Here is a 16485-nt window from a genome sequence, read left to right on the forward strand (position 1 = left end):
TTACTAGTAGTCATTCGATATAGTATGATGTTAAATATAAGTCAAGGATGAGAGGCTTGCTACATTAATCTTCCGTCACAAAGAGTGACTGTGCTTTAACAGTGACCAGTGGTCAATGTGCGCCAAATGACGCGTAGCCGACATGTTGATGGGACTTTCTAAAGTTCCAATACATGAAATACTTTTTATTTAATACAGTTGATATTCTGTTCTTTATGTAGGATTATATAAAGCTATATGACGATTTGTGTTACAAATAAATATTAGGTACTTATCTAAGTATTCCAAATTGAAGAATTTTAAAGAAACAAACAAGAGATTTCATTTTACCTAAAATTAAAAAATGTACATTAACATTTCTGAGCACATTTACATTTTAGCATGTTCTTTTATAAACACAACAACGACCAAAATTGGAATTAAATATGCAACAGTAATTTGTTCACCTGGTAAAATAACAACAAGCCTCTTCCTATTTATTTCAGATACCAAGAAATGACTTGCTTGCTTATATTAATAAGTTTTTTTTTTTACAATATTTGATGAAAATAAACTTTAAGTTCTCTGTTTTCGTTACGGTATTTTTATCTTACAAGATTTTGTTTGAACACAAAAGTATACAAAAGCGATAGAAAGATAAATTTTAAATGAAATGAGAGTGCCTTCAGTATTGACGGTGTTCGAAGCTCCCGAAGGATTCCTTTGAAAGGATTCGCCAAAAACATTTCTTGTAACAAAAAGTCCATAAGAAGTAAGGTCTGCAGTGCCTTATATATACCTTTCAAAAATTCAATTACCGGAAAAAAGCCTTCTTTTAACCGGAAAGGTCTAATAGCACCTTTGAATTAATCGAATAAAAATAAATAAACTTCGTTGCGTTCAATATTTAGGGAATTCCATTTCTCGTCATTCTAATTTGCAAAGGGTTTGCGAAAGTAATTTCTAACGGGCTCCGGGTATTCCTTTGTTTACTGAAAAAATAGAAAGGCAATTTCGAAACAATGAATACAATATGACGGGTTATTAAAATGAATATGAACGACGAGCATTTATTGAAGAATTTTATCAAGAACATCATGTGTTCTTGAAGATTTTAGATTTAAGTTAAAAATACATTATTACTGTACGCCTAATATGTATTTAAATCTCTTTAAATTTGAAGACATCGTAATGCGGGTAGGACACATGAAACTGGTTGACGATTTAAGAATCATAAATTTCATGAAAAAATATTACTGGACCAATTTCTACCAAAAAAAATTGTCCCTCGTCAAATCAATCGTTGTAATACCAGTCATAAATGTCGTACCTCTAAAAGGGTAAAATAACAAATTACAGTTCTCCTTTAAAGCGTTAGATTTATGATATTGTCGGAGCGAAATAAATCTTCATTTGTTGGTGAGGCGTCGCTCTCCCTGCGCCGCTCGCAGTGACGCAGCCACGACCAATAAAACATTGAACTTTAAAGGGTGGGTTTCCATTGTTGACATACTTGTATAAAAATATATCGATATCCCTCACATTCTCTTAGAAACAATAGAGATTATAAGATGTTAAATGCAAGCGTCACAGCAGTCGAAATATCCTGGTAAAGACTACATGGAAGTACGCGGCTTTATTTGTTTTGTAAGGACATTTCTATTTCTATTAAAATCGACATTATATTCTAACAAATTTAAATACAGAAAACCATTTATTACTCGACAAAAATTCATTTATTTTTTATGTTTACAGTGTATGTTTATAACACCGTATTGTAAAACAAGCAATCAAAAAACATTTCACCTTTTATGCATGTTAAATTTCTAAATTAAAAAATATCACAGAAAATTCTCGAATTCTGTGAGATTTTTATACGGCATGACATTATCGTTTGGCAAGGGTGAGGAAAGACATAAAACTAGACTATAGCGTTCCAGATTTTTACAATTCAAATAAATCTTTATTGTCGGGCGTTTGATGGAGGTATCGCCAGTCGTCGGGCGACCGTAAACACATGTAGCAACACTGTACACTCTGACAAACATCACTCTATCTACCTATATATATGTGTACTAGTATAAACAAAAAACAAAAAATGGCATTGTATATAACATTTTCACTTGTTCTGTTATATACTTGTTTGTATTAGGTTCGCTGGTAGGTGCCAAAATGCCTTCATTTTATTCATTCATTCATCAACTTTTACGACCCACGTGGGAAAGTGATTAAGTTCTGTTGCCATTTACTCCTTCGAAACAATCTACTAATAGTTTGCGCTCCGTCCTGTTGAATAAATGTAAATACTTGTCAAGTTTAGGTGTTAAACCCGACTCAGGCTAATACCGGTCGAGCACCGCGAAGGTGCGCGGGGGGCGATGCGGAGAGGGCGTTGGCTGCTTTTAATATGTTAACGAATGCGCGGGTAAGCAGCCTCCCCTCTGAGTTATGTATAATATATGTATACATAGAAATTTATTCATAGTCTGCTCTCGCGTAAGCGATTTGAAAACACCTTAAATTTTAGTATAAGTTATGAAAATCATGAGAACTAAAATTTAAAACTTTCAATGTTTTTGATTCAATTTTCAGATAAACTAAAATTTTGTTATTGAAAACATTTTTCGCAAATTAAAATACAGTCGAACCTGGATAAAGAGTCGTCCAAGGGACCGCGATATCTTTCTCACTTACATAGGTATTTCTCTGAACACGAGTTTCTCGCCTACGGAGTTGATCCGTCGGAACCGGACTATGACTCTCGCTTATAGTGGTTTCTCTCTTATCCTGATTGGACAGAACTATCTTAAATTATTATAAATTTTGAATAACGAGGCCTTAAAAATAAAACCTTTACATAATTATATTGTAAATCCAACAATCAACCTAAAATAAAATGGTCGAAGCTAACGGAACTGAAACGGACGTGCGCCTGCTAGCGACATATAAAACAAAACGAATATGTTGCACTCAACTAAATATTATTCTTTGTTTTATTTTCATTGGAAAATAAAAGAGCCTTTTCTGTGTTCTTAGTCGATTTAGAAAATTTCACTTCGAAATTTACTTACACCTTAACCTTTACCTACAGGAACGGCCACAACTCTTCTATCATCATTTAGAAGATTATGAATAAATTAAGAGCTTATGCTAGAAAATCCATTCAACAAAATTATGTCTCGAAGTTGCTAATATTTCATTAATTACAAAAACCAAATGCCAAAGTGCTTTAAGCGGGGGCTTTAAGTTGTCCGGATGTTTCCGACCGTCGAAAAAACAACCTCACAAAGTTTATCGAGTCTACCGACTGGCGACTGATCCTTGTTAATGGATCGAATGGAAATAGGCCGGAGCCGAAATAAAAAGAATTTCACTTGTTTTCGTTGCGGTTTATGGTCAATTTAAAGTTGGTACTTATTTGTTGTTGCCAGTATCGAAAAAGACATCTCATTTCTACTTCGTAAATAAAAAAAAATGGTCAGCATCTTATCATAATTGATACAAAAATTTTATAACTATTTATTTCTTATTTGCTTTCTAGTTTATTATTAAAAACAATTAACAACGATGTCGGAACATGTTTCCTATCAAGAAACATTTTCCGCACGTTTTATGCAAACATAAAATTTAATTAAAACTTTGAAGCCAACTAGCACAAACATGTTTTATATGACGCTGTCATTAGAACGAAACTAAAGTTTTTGTATGTTTTTATTATTTAATTCTTACATATTTTAATTAAGTTAAACTCAACTAGATTAGGATTATTATTAAAATAATTAATATTGCAGTAAGTATCGCTAAGGGACCTCTTTTAGCGAAACTGGATTTAATGTTAGATTATTTTTGTGTAATTAATCGTTCTGAGATAGTTATTTGTGAATAACTAGTGACTGTTTATAAAGTAATTCTGTATATTATAAAAAATCTGTGAATTATTAGCGGTTTAGTTAATTAACCGAAGTGGTAAATAATAGAACAAAGCAATGGGAAGTTCGCGGTATGTTGAACATATTTGTTTGCGGTACAAACGCGGCTCACCTGCCTTCAGCTGAGATTTAATTAAAGCTCCTGGGTTACGTAATACTTACGGTGAGAAGGAAGATTAGGAAGAAAATTTTATTACTTGTTCTTTAGAATAATAATACTGTAAAAATCTTATCTAAAGAAAAAAAAGAAATGTTAATAAACTTATTATTAATTATGGTGTTAGCTTAGCCAAATACTCTTTTTATATGTACTACTTCCTTCCAAATGTCCGTTTCTTCTGTTGCATGTGATAAATGGCTGTGATCATTAAACAAGGAAGCTTACTCGTTCTCCTTCAGCCATTAAAAATTACAAATTATTAATTAGGGATCGTGAATCCAATACTAAAAACCTTAAAAACGACCCTCATAATGGCGGCGTACAATTGAAGACTGTGTTGTTGAGTCAAGCCGAATTAATTACAGCCGACAGGAACAAAAGGTTTGTAATCATGCCCCCGTCCCGTGAACCCCGCACCCCCTACTGGTCCGGGAACACAACGGGACGAGCGACAATTTACAATTAGAAGGACAGTATTACAATCGGGTAACAGAACAACCTTCGACATTTTTCCATTCATAGGAAAATCTACTTTATCTCAATTGACAAAAGGTACACCTTTGATACTATGTCCCCGGATAAATTATGCTTGAAGTACGTGTTTAGGTTTTAACATAAGCTTATGTGTATTTACCCATTGACAAACGTAAGCTTATCGCGTACTTTGTACACCGCTTTGAAGAATATTTTTATGAGAACATTTTATAGTTATGTATTTATTTTTTATCTATATATATAAAAGAAAGTCGTGTTAGTTACACCATTTATAACTCAAGAACGGCTGAATCGATTTGACTGAAAATTGGTGGGCAGGTAGCTTAGAACCAGGAATAGGACATAGGATATTTTTTACCCCATTTTCTATTATTATTTTTTATTCCGCGCGGACGGAGTCGCGGGAAAAAGCTAGTATATTATAAAATGGCAAGTGAACAAACAGCCAACAGAATTTGCTGAAATAGCGATGCGACTGTTGCCTATAGACATCCACAATTGCAGATGTATTGCATACCCTTAATCCGCGGAGAACAGATAGAGAATATTTCCCCTTCCTAGGCGTCCCCTCCTTAATCGAATCCACTTCTCCTAGCCATCCTTTTATAATAAACGGGTAGGTAGGGAAATAGGATCAAAATTAGGCCTTCGACACGTACATGTTGTTATTGTTGGCGACTACCACTGTTCAAATATTGTGACAATTCATATCAGTTTGCGTTAACTTTAAACCACATCTTAAAGTTCGTCTTTCGTGTAGCTAGGATACATCAGTCTCTCACTTTTATTCTAATGTAAACTAAAGATAATTCCAGTAACTTTTTAGTGATAGACACCAGCAACAATAACATCTGTTGCACGAATGAGCCTGCTCGCCCGGTGAAATACCACGACCACACAGAAGACAGGAGTGAAGTGGAAGTAATTCCGTGATTCGTCTGATGTGTGCGTGCCGTATGTGTAACTTTAGTGCCTTTTCCCACCCTTTTCGTGTAAGGGACGCATTTTTATGGGAAATGTTCTCTTTCTGTGAGTACACTCCTCCGTCGATTACAGGTAGGCGACGCATCTGTAATTACTGGTTATTATCGGCAGCGGTATTTCGGCGAATTCAGTTGCCCGTATGCCAACATATAATATCTATATATATAAAAGAAAGTCGTGTTAGTTACACTATTTATAACTCAAGAACGGCTGAATCGATTTGACTGAAAATTGGTGGGCAGGTAGCTTAAAATCAGGAAACGGACATAGGATAATTTTTACCCCGTTTTCTATTTTTTTTATTCCGCGCGGACGGAGTCGCGGGTAAAAGCTAGTATAATATAAAAATAATGATAAATGATAACAAGCTCTCTAAAAGTTAAAAACTAGTATTAAAGCAATCAACCTACAATTTTGGAATTTCAGGTGTTACAGAAATCTAAAAGTTGTGTGGTTTGGAATTCAAATTTAGCTAGGTGTACGTACTTTATGGCAGAGTGCGTGTTATTTGCAGTGATACTGGCCGGCGAATGTTTGTTATGCTAATGACGGTCGCTGGGAACCCTGCTCAGTGAAGTCTATTGTTCACATGCACAACAGCCTAACGCCATCTGTTGACGTAAGCGACAATACGCTCTGAAAGATAAAATTAGTATCAATTAAGCTCTTAAATAAAATGAAAAAGTACCTAACACGGCCCTCAAATTATTTGACATGTCTTAAGCCGATTTTACTTTGAATTAACATTGATTTATGAAAAGTCGACGTATGTTTTACTGTTTTTTGAAGTGGTACTGAACATATACAGTTATACGTGGTTTATTAAAATTATTTTTTACTTTTCTGGGCTACATACGAGTCATGTAAAAAATAAATTATATCAATAATAAATTGAATAAGTAAAAGTTTGTCATGGCGAGCTACGTGGGTATCATTTAAAGAGGTTCATATTCTTGGCTCACTCGGCTGCGGTGGCTCTAGCGCGGGCCATTCATTGCCTCAATTCAGGTCAAACCCACTCTCATTTTATTCATCGTCCGGTGTTTTATACTGGTACATTGAATTTCTATTCACTATATGTGTTAAGTTGAGTATGAATTGGATAATTTGAGATATAAACCCTTAGCCGGCTTAAATAAAATCAAATAGATATTTTTACGCTGAGTAAATTCAAATATTGTGATAGTTAGTAATATCCATTTCATTAACTTTGACAAAACAGAGAACAATATGTCTCAATACAAGGGTCATGTCATTTAACTACATCTCTAAGTTTAAACTTAATAATAAGTCACTTCTGTAGCGTATACTCAAAGTAAAATAATGCAGCAAACTATCCGCTAAGTTATAACTTCCACTTCCAAGTTCAAACTTCAACAAGAACATTTTTGAGTCATAAAATTAAAATTAAAATCTTGAAGTGAGTAGGAATGTTAAGAAAGTATTTTTCAAATTTTCTTAAAATTTACAAGTTTAGCCTTCGTGTAAATTTCATACACTAAATCTATACTAACGTTCGCACTTCGTGGATATTTAACTTCTTTGAGTAAAACAACGAATTAGTATAATTTTATTTATCAATTTTGTTGTTCATTTAGACAACATGAATGCTAAATGTAATATGTGAATTCATTGTAAGAACCCTTTGTGAAGCGACGCAAAGAAAAGCATTTTATCCCGGCTATTTTACATTTTGTCTGTGCGCTGAGCGTACAAAGCAAATAATCTGCTAACGCTCCACTCGGATACAAATATAACAAGAATTTTCTATACTTTATGTTATAATACTGTTTCACAACTCTTCTTTATGTTTTTAGTTTTTTCAATTTTCAATTTCATGAACCACATTTATTTAAACTAAATTATAATAATTTTGTATTTTTATATTTCGTCTCCATAATTCTCTTTATCATGAAAAACTTTATTGGAATTTTTCTTTTCACAACACATTTTGAAAGTAAAACGAAACAATTTAACATCTTTAAGAATTCCCTTTTGTTATTAAAATATTAATTTATAAGTTAAAAGAGCCGGGAAATTTTAAAAGATTCAGTCTAAAGTTAAAATGTTTCCTGGAAACTGTTTCTCCCTTAATTAGAATTTCTTAAAATTGACTACTTTTACATCGTTCAAGTAATTAATTAAACAATAACTATTTTAAAATAAAAATGTTCTCGATATCTAAAACGAAAAAGATACCCTGCCTTTTTTGGGCAGAGACCTGGTTATTTGAGATTTCTACTCACTAAAACCCCGTCGGTGGCCATCCGCAAGTGCGACTACGAGGAACCCTGGATCTGCAATGGCACGCACCGGGACAGGTTCAGTCAACCTAAGTCTATGCAATTTATTTAGGAATAAATTCATCAAATCCCTAGATGTCTGAGTACATCCTGAGGCATTGCTTTTTAATTATAATTTAAAAAAAAAGTTACCTCAACCCCAGAACGGGAAGAAACAATTCTGGTTAATAACTTTTAGTTGAATAAACTTCCTCAAATATTTTAGGGTAGTCTGAGAATTATTCATGAAAAAAAAAACTCAATTAAGACGGTCATTTAAAATTCACCCCGACGACACTTGCCCCTGAAAAGTATCAAAACGAGTACCGACACTTTACTACAAAACTTTGAGAAAGTAATTAGTAGCTACATTTTTGAAGGAATTACGATCGTGTAGATGAGAATTTTTCTGCTTAAAATGAGAACATTCGAGACTTAAATCTTATAAGACAGGGAGGACTTAATGATATGAAAAAAAAAGATATTAAAAAATGACAAAAAATATTTTTTCTTACTCCCTTTTAAATACAATAGCCTTGAATAACCACTTCTTTAATTAGTAACAACTAAGAGTTTAAGGTTAAAAGGAATTATTAATGTAAAGTTCATTCCTATATAAAAATATAATTTAAATTTTCAAACAATAATCAGTCTTCGTACTTACCAATTTAAATACATCGACGTTATAACTTAATATTTTCCTTGTTAATTTAAAAACTCACTACAATATTATAAAGCAACAATAAAATGAACTGAAATATCCGTTTTAATTTACTTAATCCTTATTTAATAATTCATGTAATCATTAAATAAATGTGAACTCTGACTGAAATTATCCGACAGTTTTTTTCTCTTTTTGTAATACAATAAAATCCAATTTGCCTTCACTTGAATGTGAAAGTTACGATTGGCTGTAATTTAGTAAGTTTTCCGTTCGTAAGACGAGCTTTGTGAGTTGTTAAGTATAATAATGTGAGCTGAAGTAATTTACAAGGAGCTGTGAGTGCGAGCTGGATGTTTCTTGGAATCGCTTAGCTCCCACTTCAACAACTTGTACACTTACACGTGCCAAAGAAACTTAAGTAAATTTGTATTGTTCTCTTTATGAAAGACAAACTAACTAGGTTTACGTATAACTAGCGTTAAAGTACGATTCCACTGCAAAAATTCCGACATTAATGTCTGTACTGCACTGTTTACACATACGGATTTTTAAATAACGACTGACGCAACACTATAGGTAATTATCGTAACGCAACAAATATTGCAATGAGCGAGCTAGTGTTCATACAAAGTTACTTGTTGTATATAAATACACTGATTGTACCTTATATATAGGTAGTGTTGTAGTTTACAAAATTTAATTCTATATTATATTATAAATATTACACATAATTATCAATATTTATATAACATAATATTAACGATAAAAGTATTCAAAAATAAATATATTAGTACTTATTTCGTTTCTGGTAGCATAAAGTTAAATTTAAACATTGCATAAGCAAGCTCCATATTTCATGTCCGACTGACAGAGCAGTAATGAACTTTTAACTAACTCGAATTTTTTAAATCACATCTACAAAATTATGTTACACAAATTACCATTTTTAAATCAAAATCTCCAAATAAATTTCCAGTTAACTATTACAATGGATTTCATAGTGATCATTAAAATTTCTATTTGAAAGAATCTTTAATTCACTTGGTGATATCACACGGCACACGGTCTGTCTAATGACACGAAAATGATTCGTTCATTCAAAGCCCACTCTTTGTTTCAAAAATGGTTTTTAAACGATAAACGCTTTTCTTTGTTCTATTTGCGGGTCTTTCATTGTTCCTTTAATGGGTTTTAACGACCAAAGATAATCATACAGATAACTGCTAGGTATCTGACTGATAGTATAACATCGTATTTTGTAACACTCGTGTGAAATATTGAATTAATCTTGAACGCCAATAAGCTGTGGACGAGGTGACGTTCAATGCTCTGTATGTTCTGTGAACTCTTAGTCTTTGTATTTTTAAATAAATTGTTAATTTATTGCTGGAAAAGTTTTCATTATTTCAATCCCAAAACTCTGATGTATTGTTTCTGTATTTACCTACAGAGAAAATTTGTTGGTTGTCAATATATTTTTTACACATGTTTCTGCAGCGGAAGCCACGGTAATAAATTGTAAATACTCGTTTTATTTTATTCAAATATTTCTAATATTGTTACTATAAGTTGTTATAAGACTTGTTAATTTACTAAAAAAATTCTTGTTTACCATTCCAACCAAAGTCTAGGCTTGTCGTATTACACCATTTGGCTATTGATGCTTTTAATGAAGATACGAGTAGTGACAATCATCTGATTATTCCTGAGAATCATTATATTTATCACTAGCAGTTGCCCGCGACTTATCCTCATGGATTTAAAAAAACTGTCATCCAGTGCGACCCATACTGCAGCTTCAAAAAAGTATAAGATTTTTTTTCGTATCGGTTCTATGCAAACAATTAAATCTTGCCTCTTTATAATATTGGAATAGATTACATTTAGCATTTAAGACATTCAGATAAAATAAATTAAAGGCAAAAAATAAATAAATAGTAGCCTTAACTTAGTATAGAGTGGTCTCATCCTAAGGTCTAAAGCTATACAGAATTCCCGGACCGTAGTTTACGATTTAGTTTTTAGTTTTGTTGCTACATTTCTGTGGTGCCATTAACATTAACTTTGTACGCTGGATGTTGTCGAGTAAACATTTCGACTCACTCACAGCTCTCTGGTATGTTTAAATTTCTTTGAATCTTTTCTACAATTTATTTTGATGTTTATACAAACTACTACTCAAAGAGAATATTTAACTTCGTATGAAAAGTAGCTTTTCATTATTAACTTTGTTCAACCATTTGGATAATAAAAAAAAATAACAAAATGAAAAACTTAAAATTTAATGTTATACAACCCAATATTATTTTGCTACACTATTCCAATATCAGTTAGCTTGTCCTATTTCCAATTTAGTATTGTAATTATGTGATAACACACATAAAAAATACAGTCGTATTGATATTTTTGTATTTTTGTATATTTACAACATAAAGTTAAATATTACTGGTCCGATTTAAAAAATTCTTTCAATAGCAAAATGAAATGTTAAAAGCTTTTTGTTTTCGGAATATTTTATATTAAAAATAAAAACCAATATAGATTTATTATTTCGAGGTTTACAGTCTAATTTCTACCAAGATTTATTATTGAAGCCTCCGGCCATTCTGAATGAAGAAAATAATATTGTAAAGATTGTTTTCTAAATACAATAAGAAACAAAAATAAACATCGTTTTATAAATTCTGACGAAGATTTTATATTGTTAGAACATGAATTGATAACTTGAACGACTCATTTGGTTTCTAAAATATTACATTTCTAACGTTAATGTTATAACAAAAATATTTACTTTACAATTGTTAAAACTAACTAACTATGGTGACACAGTGACCCGAAGTGGGCCTTGGCCTCCGACAACAAAAGTATCCACTTTCTCACTTGTTATTCGAGATTCCACAAAACTCTTAAATTTGTTTTAAATTTTATTATTTTCAAACTTATTCTATAGTTATTCGGGAAAGATAAATCTGACAGAATTTGTGCTAGCGTTTACTAATCTAAGTTTGTCACATATTGTTTCAAATTATATTGCTTTCTCTCTCCCTCTATCTTACTCTCACTCTCTTAAAATTAGGAATCACAAATGTCTAAAAGACTACCATGCTAGTTACAAATAATAAAGTTCAGAAAATGAACGTAAAGAGACAATAGAAAAACTAGATATTTTTTAAATGAACTTTAATGTGATTAGTATAAAGTAAATCTTATTCATCGTACAGCTGAATAATTTCATTAGTGTAATACGCCTGACATACGAGACGGATTCACTCGAGCCGACTAATTCCATACAAACTTGCTCCAACTCACACAAACTTCCAAATGTAATGTCAATTATACGTCAGACGTCGGCTGGAGGCGCTCCACAGCGGCCCCTAGCCCCGCAACCCTCGGCCTGACAATAATCATTCCCTTAATAATCTTAACTCTTCTTAAACTTTGAAACGATTTACAATTGGAATTTAAAGATTTGTTTTTCATTTTGGTGCTTTCAAATTATTTAATTGTTGAATTTTAATTATAGTAACCACTGTCAGCATAACAAAGTTATTTAAAACGTACTTTCCTCTTAGATAACAATAACATTAGATTCAAGATTTTTGTAGTGGAATTTAAATTTTTGGTTAATCAATAAACACTAGTACAATTTTATTAAACAAATCGAAAGTAAATAACACATTTGATTTAGACATCTCGAGGTACAAAATCGACATAGAGATATTCGCCTGGCACGAAAAACAAACTTTTCTTTTCAATTTCAACTTCCCGGGGCAGATGTGAGTTTGGTTTGGCCACGATTTTATAGTTGAGAATAATATAGGCGAGGGCGCAGGTAGCGTTCTGTACACCAAATCGTTTGCCTGCAAAAATATTTTGTATATTTATATTTCACTGTTTTTTTACTGATAAATTCATGTACATTTTAAGTCTAGCTTGTATTTTTACATGTACAATTTATTTTCGTTAACATTTTAAATGTTTTAAAAATATTATAGAGTAGGTATCTATGCAGTAGTAGAAGTATTATTGGAAGAGATAGCATTCAAAGTTAAAGTTATTTTTAATAATGTTTAAATCTTTAGATAAAACCTTGAGTAAAACATATTTATGCAAAAATAAATTATAATAAAAAAAGAGATATTACCTAAACAAAATCTGGGACCTTCACCAAAAGGCATATATGTAAAAGGCGTGAGGTTTTTCTCATTTTCAGGTAAAAATCTGTCAGGATCAAATTTCTCTGGGTCGGGATAATATTCAGGATCGTAGTGCATTCCGCCGGCGTTTACGTAGACAGGGGTTCCCGCTTTTATTGTGAGGTTCTCATCAATCTGGTAGTCTGTAGACGCTACTCTGTCTATCCAGCCCATTGACATGTACTTTCTTAATGTTTCTAAAAAGACGGTATGAAATATTTATAAAACCAACATATTAAAATTATAGCGAGGAATTTATTTAATTCATTTGTTGTTTAGTACTTTCATATAATAATATTCATATAATAATATTCTGTTCTACCTTTCAAAGCGGCGTTAAGGTATTTCATTTCATGAAATACTTCCGCATCCGGGTTACCATTTAGAATTTTGTCTTTATTTTGAAGAAGTTCGTCGTAGATTATTTCCTAAAAAGATTTAAATAATTTTCAAGTAAAACATATCTGGTTTTAACTTAGTTTAAACTATTAGCAAAACAGCAGAGATCACTTCATATACCTGGTAATGTGGGCTATGTGCAAGTTCGTAAGTGCAGAACGTCAGCGCGGAGCCCGTTGTGTCGAAGCCTCCTTGTAACATCGCCGCCGCTTGAGCGATCAGTATGTTTTCGGGCATTTCTACAAAAAAACATTCATTAATTCCAAAGGTTCTCCAAAAGAGGGCGTTTTTATCACCTCTTCTATACAGCTCAGTCGAAAGCGAACCATTACCTAAGCGAAGTTTGATATTAAACTAGCGTGGATATGATTCGTTCCAGCGAACTGTTCAGCAAACAGAATCTAATATCGAGCAAATTCTACGTTCCGTTTTCGCTTCGTGCATCACTTCGGTTTAGAGCAGCTTTCGCTGCTGCATGGTGAATGCATATACGATTTGTGAATTGTTCAAGTGTTCAATTTTTGTTCTGTTTCGGTACATATGTATCTTCACCAACATATTATAATAGGCGTATCTAACTTACAAAATTCATCACTTACCTTGATTATTTTTATCACTATCTTGTTTAATGCTTCTCAATACATCGAGAAAGTCTTTATTTTGTCCGATACAAACGTTATATCCACCTCGTTCCTTAACGACTTGCTTGAAGAGTTTTGTAAAGAAATTCGTTGCACTTTTTGGGAAAAATGAAAAGCTGGAACGTAACGGAATATGACACTTGAATAGGTCAACCATTTAAACACAAATCGACATAGTTTATCTTAAAAATGATGATGATAATTTACCCGAAGACGTCAACTAATTCCGGGAAAAAGAAAATACAAGCCCAAGAGAGGCCCCTGAGATAGTTGAATTTCATGAAGCCCCTGGTAACGTCACGCAAGGGGCTCTGTCCAGTCAACGTGGCGTCGCCGCGCACACCAAACGCCGTCAAGCCGACCACATCAGTCGTGAAGTCCGTGAACATCATCTGACAAATGTCATAAACTAGATTTCGTTGTATTTAATTTTCTTACAACATATATTACAATACTTACTCTTAGGTTAACACACTTATTGCTCTCCATTTCAATTTTGATTCGTTTTACAAGTTCTCGAGACTTGTCCACGAAGTGCTTGTGTATGGCACGTAGTTTGGCACCAGTAAATGATGGTGACACGCGTTTTCTAACTGAAGACCAAAGCGGATCCTACAATTTATAAATTCTTCATTACACCGATTTGCACTGTGTTTTGTTGCGGTGTCTACCCGTCTTCGACGCGTGGAGATCAAGTTACCGTCCACATTTACACAGATGACAAAGGTACAGAGAATATCGAATGAACTTACGTTTACAAGGAACAAGTTAAGTCCTCCAATGGGATCCTTTTTCCCCGAATTCAAAAATCTGTCCTTGAAGACAGCGCTATCTTTGATAAGGATGCGACGCGCGAGTTCCGGCGAATTAATTACCAGCACCGGCCGCCAGAACCACCATAAGCCCAGGTACGGCTGCTCCCGATTGTAAATATTACGAAAAAATATACCCTGGAAATTATCACCACTAATTTAGATTCTATAGATAAATCAGAAAGTTTAGATGGATGGATGGTAGTTTGTAACAAGGTATCTACAGAACGACTGCATGGATCTCACTGAAATTTGGCATAGATGTACACAATGTTGCCTGAAAGGACACTAATTAAGTTTTTTTAATCCGCGCTGACAGAGTTTCAGACAACAGCTAGTATATAATACAGAAGTGTCAGTTTACAGAAGTCTTTGTTTGAACGCGCAAATCTCCAAAAGCATTAACCGAATTAATTGAATATTTTAAGTAACGACATTCAAGAAAACTAAGAAATACTGAATCATACTGAGTTAGTACCACTGAGTACATTTCTTTGAATATGTAATAATTGATTGTAACAACTTAGTACCGGATTTTGCTTGAGCAGGAAAGTTAAGTTGCCGAGCAGAGGATGTGGAGGTATATATGGCACATTTCTATCCGCCCAATACTTTTTCGTTCGTTGCCATTTTGTAAACAGCCATAACACTGCCACACTACCTATTGCAGTTAGAAGCAGAAGCATCTGAAACAAAAAACAAAATGTACGTCTAAAAAACTTAAAAAAAACATTGTTAAAATAAGGTTGTTGTGTTTCAAGTAAAGGAAGACAAATAATTCGAGATATGTTGCACTCGAATTAATTGCAAAATACAATCTTTCTTCTCTTGTAAATACACAAATCACTATCAGTCAACCTTCACAAAAAACCTGTGCAATATTTAATTTAAACTAATGATTTAAACAAGAACTAAAAAGAGTTCTAAAAACTTTAATAAAAAACGTTAACTTACCTTGACTTCCTTACGTCTACGTCTGCGCCTTCGAACATCGAATATTGTTCTGTTTCCAACAGATTGGAAGTGCTTTTATTTATATTATTATTTAAAATAAATCACTTTAATTTACTTTATTTCCACTAAATTTATTTATTGTATCAATGACTTTAACGCAATATGTATTTGTCTTTAGCACAGTATCATTACATTACTCACTCTCTGAACTGCGACAGAACAGAGCCAGCCATTACCTCGACCATATTGCCTGTAATTGGTATCTCACAAAAAAGTATTTTATTGTTTTTGTCTGAAAAATTAAAAGAGAGACGTTTGCTTTGGTATGGTCATGTTCAGAGGCGACCCGAAGATCACATGGTCAAGCTGGCCTTAAACTTGCCCACGACGACGCGAAATCGCGGAAGACCACCGACCACTTGGCTGACGACGATCCAAAAGGATTTAAAGAAATTGACGAACAAGACTCCAGGAATCGTGCTGTCTGGAGAATTAGGACAAGGAAGGCCGACCCCAAATAATTGGGAAAAGGCATATATATAGATATAGATAGATTGTTTTTGTTTGAAATTAAAAAGGTATTACAGTAATAAGGAAAAGATAAGAAATTATCGAGGATAACAGTTTTCTAAAGTAAATTTCCGAGGTTAGACAAAATTGACAAAAAAGGGATATGATAAAAAAGTGGTTTAAGTACCGAATTTAGTTTACAATATTTTGAGTCTCGATCATTCTTTAAATCATCACAAACATATTTAAATTATTGAGCTAATTTAAAATGTGTCATGAATTTGATAAATCAAATTACTTAGCTCTAAATTATTCATCTTTAAGAAAGAAATTGTAGATTGCAAATTAATTTAAAATAATTAACGTAAACATCACGAACATAACGTAAGTCTTAAGCCGTAAAGTAAATGAACCTGGCTTTTGAATAAAGAGTAAACGAAGGTATTTTTTACGTGACAAATAATGAGCAAGTCATGTGTG

The 16485-nt window shown here is 32.9% G+C and overlaps 1 protein-coding gene across 2 annotated transcripts; it reads right to left on the reverse strand.

Annotated features, from left to right (window-relative positions):
- Positions 1–12171: 12171 nt before the first annotated feature.
- LOC106721133 (cytochrome P450 6k1-like) lies at positions 12172–15544 on the reverse strand. Of its 2 annotated transcripts, XM_045682897.1 has the most exons (10): positions 15496–15544; positions 15072–15227; positions 14482–14679; positions 14189–14341; positions 13937–14121; positions 13688–13845; positions 13209–13327; positions 13012–13117; positions 12638–12886; positions 12172–12353 (listed from the first exon to the last, which is right to left on the reverse strand). In XM_045682897.1, exons 2-10 carry the CDS (start codon positions 15225–15227, stop codon positions 12178–12180), a joined length of 1500 nt encoding a protein of 499 aa, XP_045538853.1. In that variant the 5' UTR covers positions 15496–15544; the 3' UTR covers positions 12172–12177. The 2 variants fall into 2 exon arrangements, with proteins under 2 accessions (XP_045538853.1, XP_045538852.1); XM_045682896.1 differs by lacking the exon at positions 14482–14679.
- Between the last annotated feature and the right edge of the window lie 941 nt (positions 15545–16485).

The sequence above is a fragment of the Papilio machaon genome, chromosome 20, assembly GCF_912999745.1.
Source record: "Papilio machaon chromosome 20, ilPapMach1.1, whole genome shotgun sequence".
NCBI lineage: Eukaryota > Metazoa > Arthropoda > Insecta > Lepidoptera > Papilionidae > Papilio > Papilio machaon.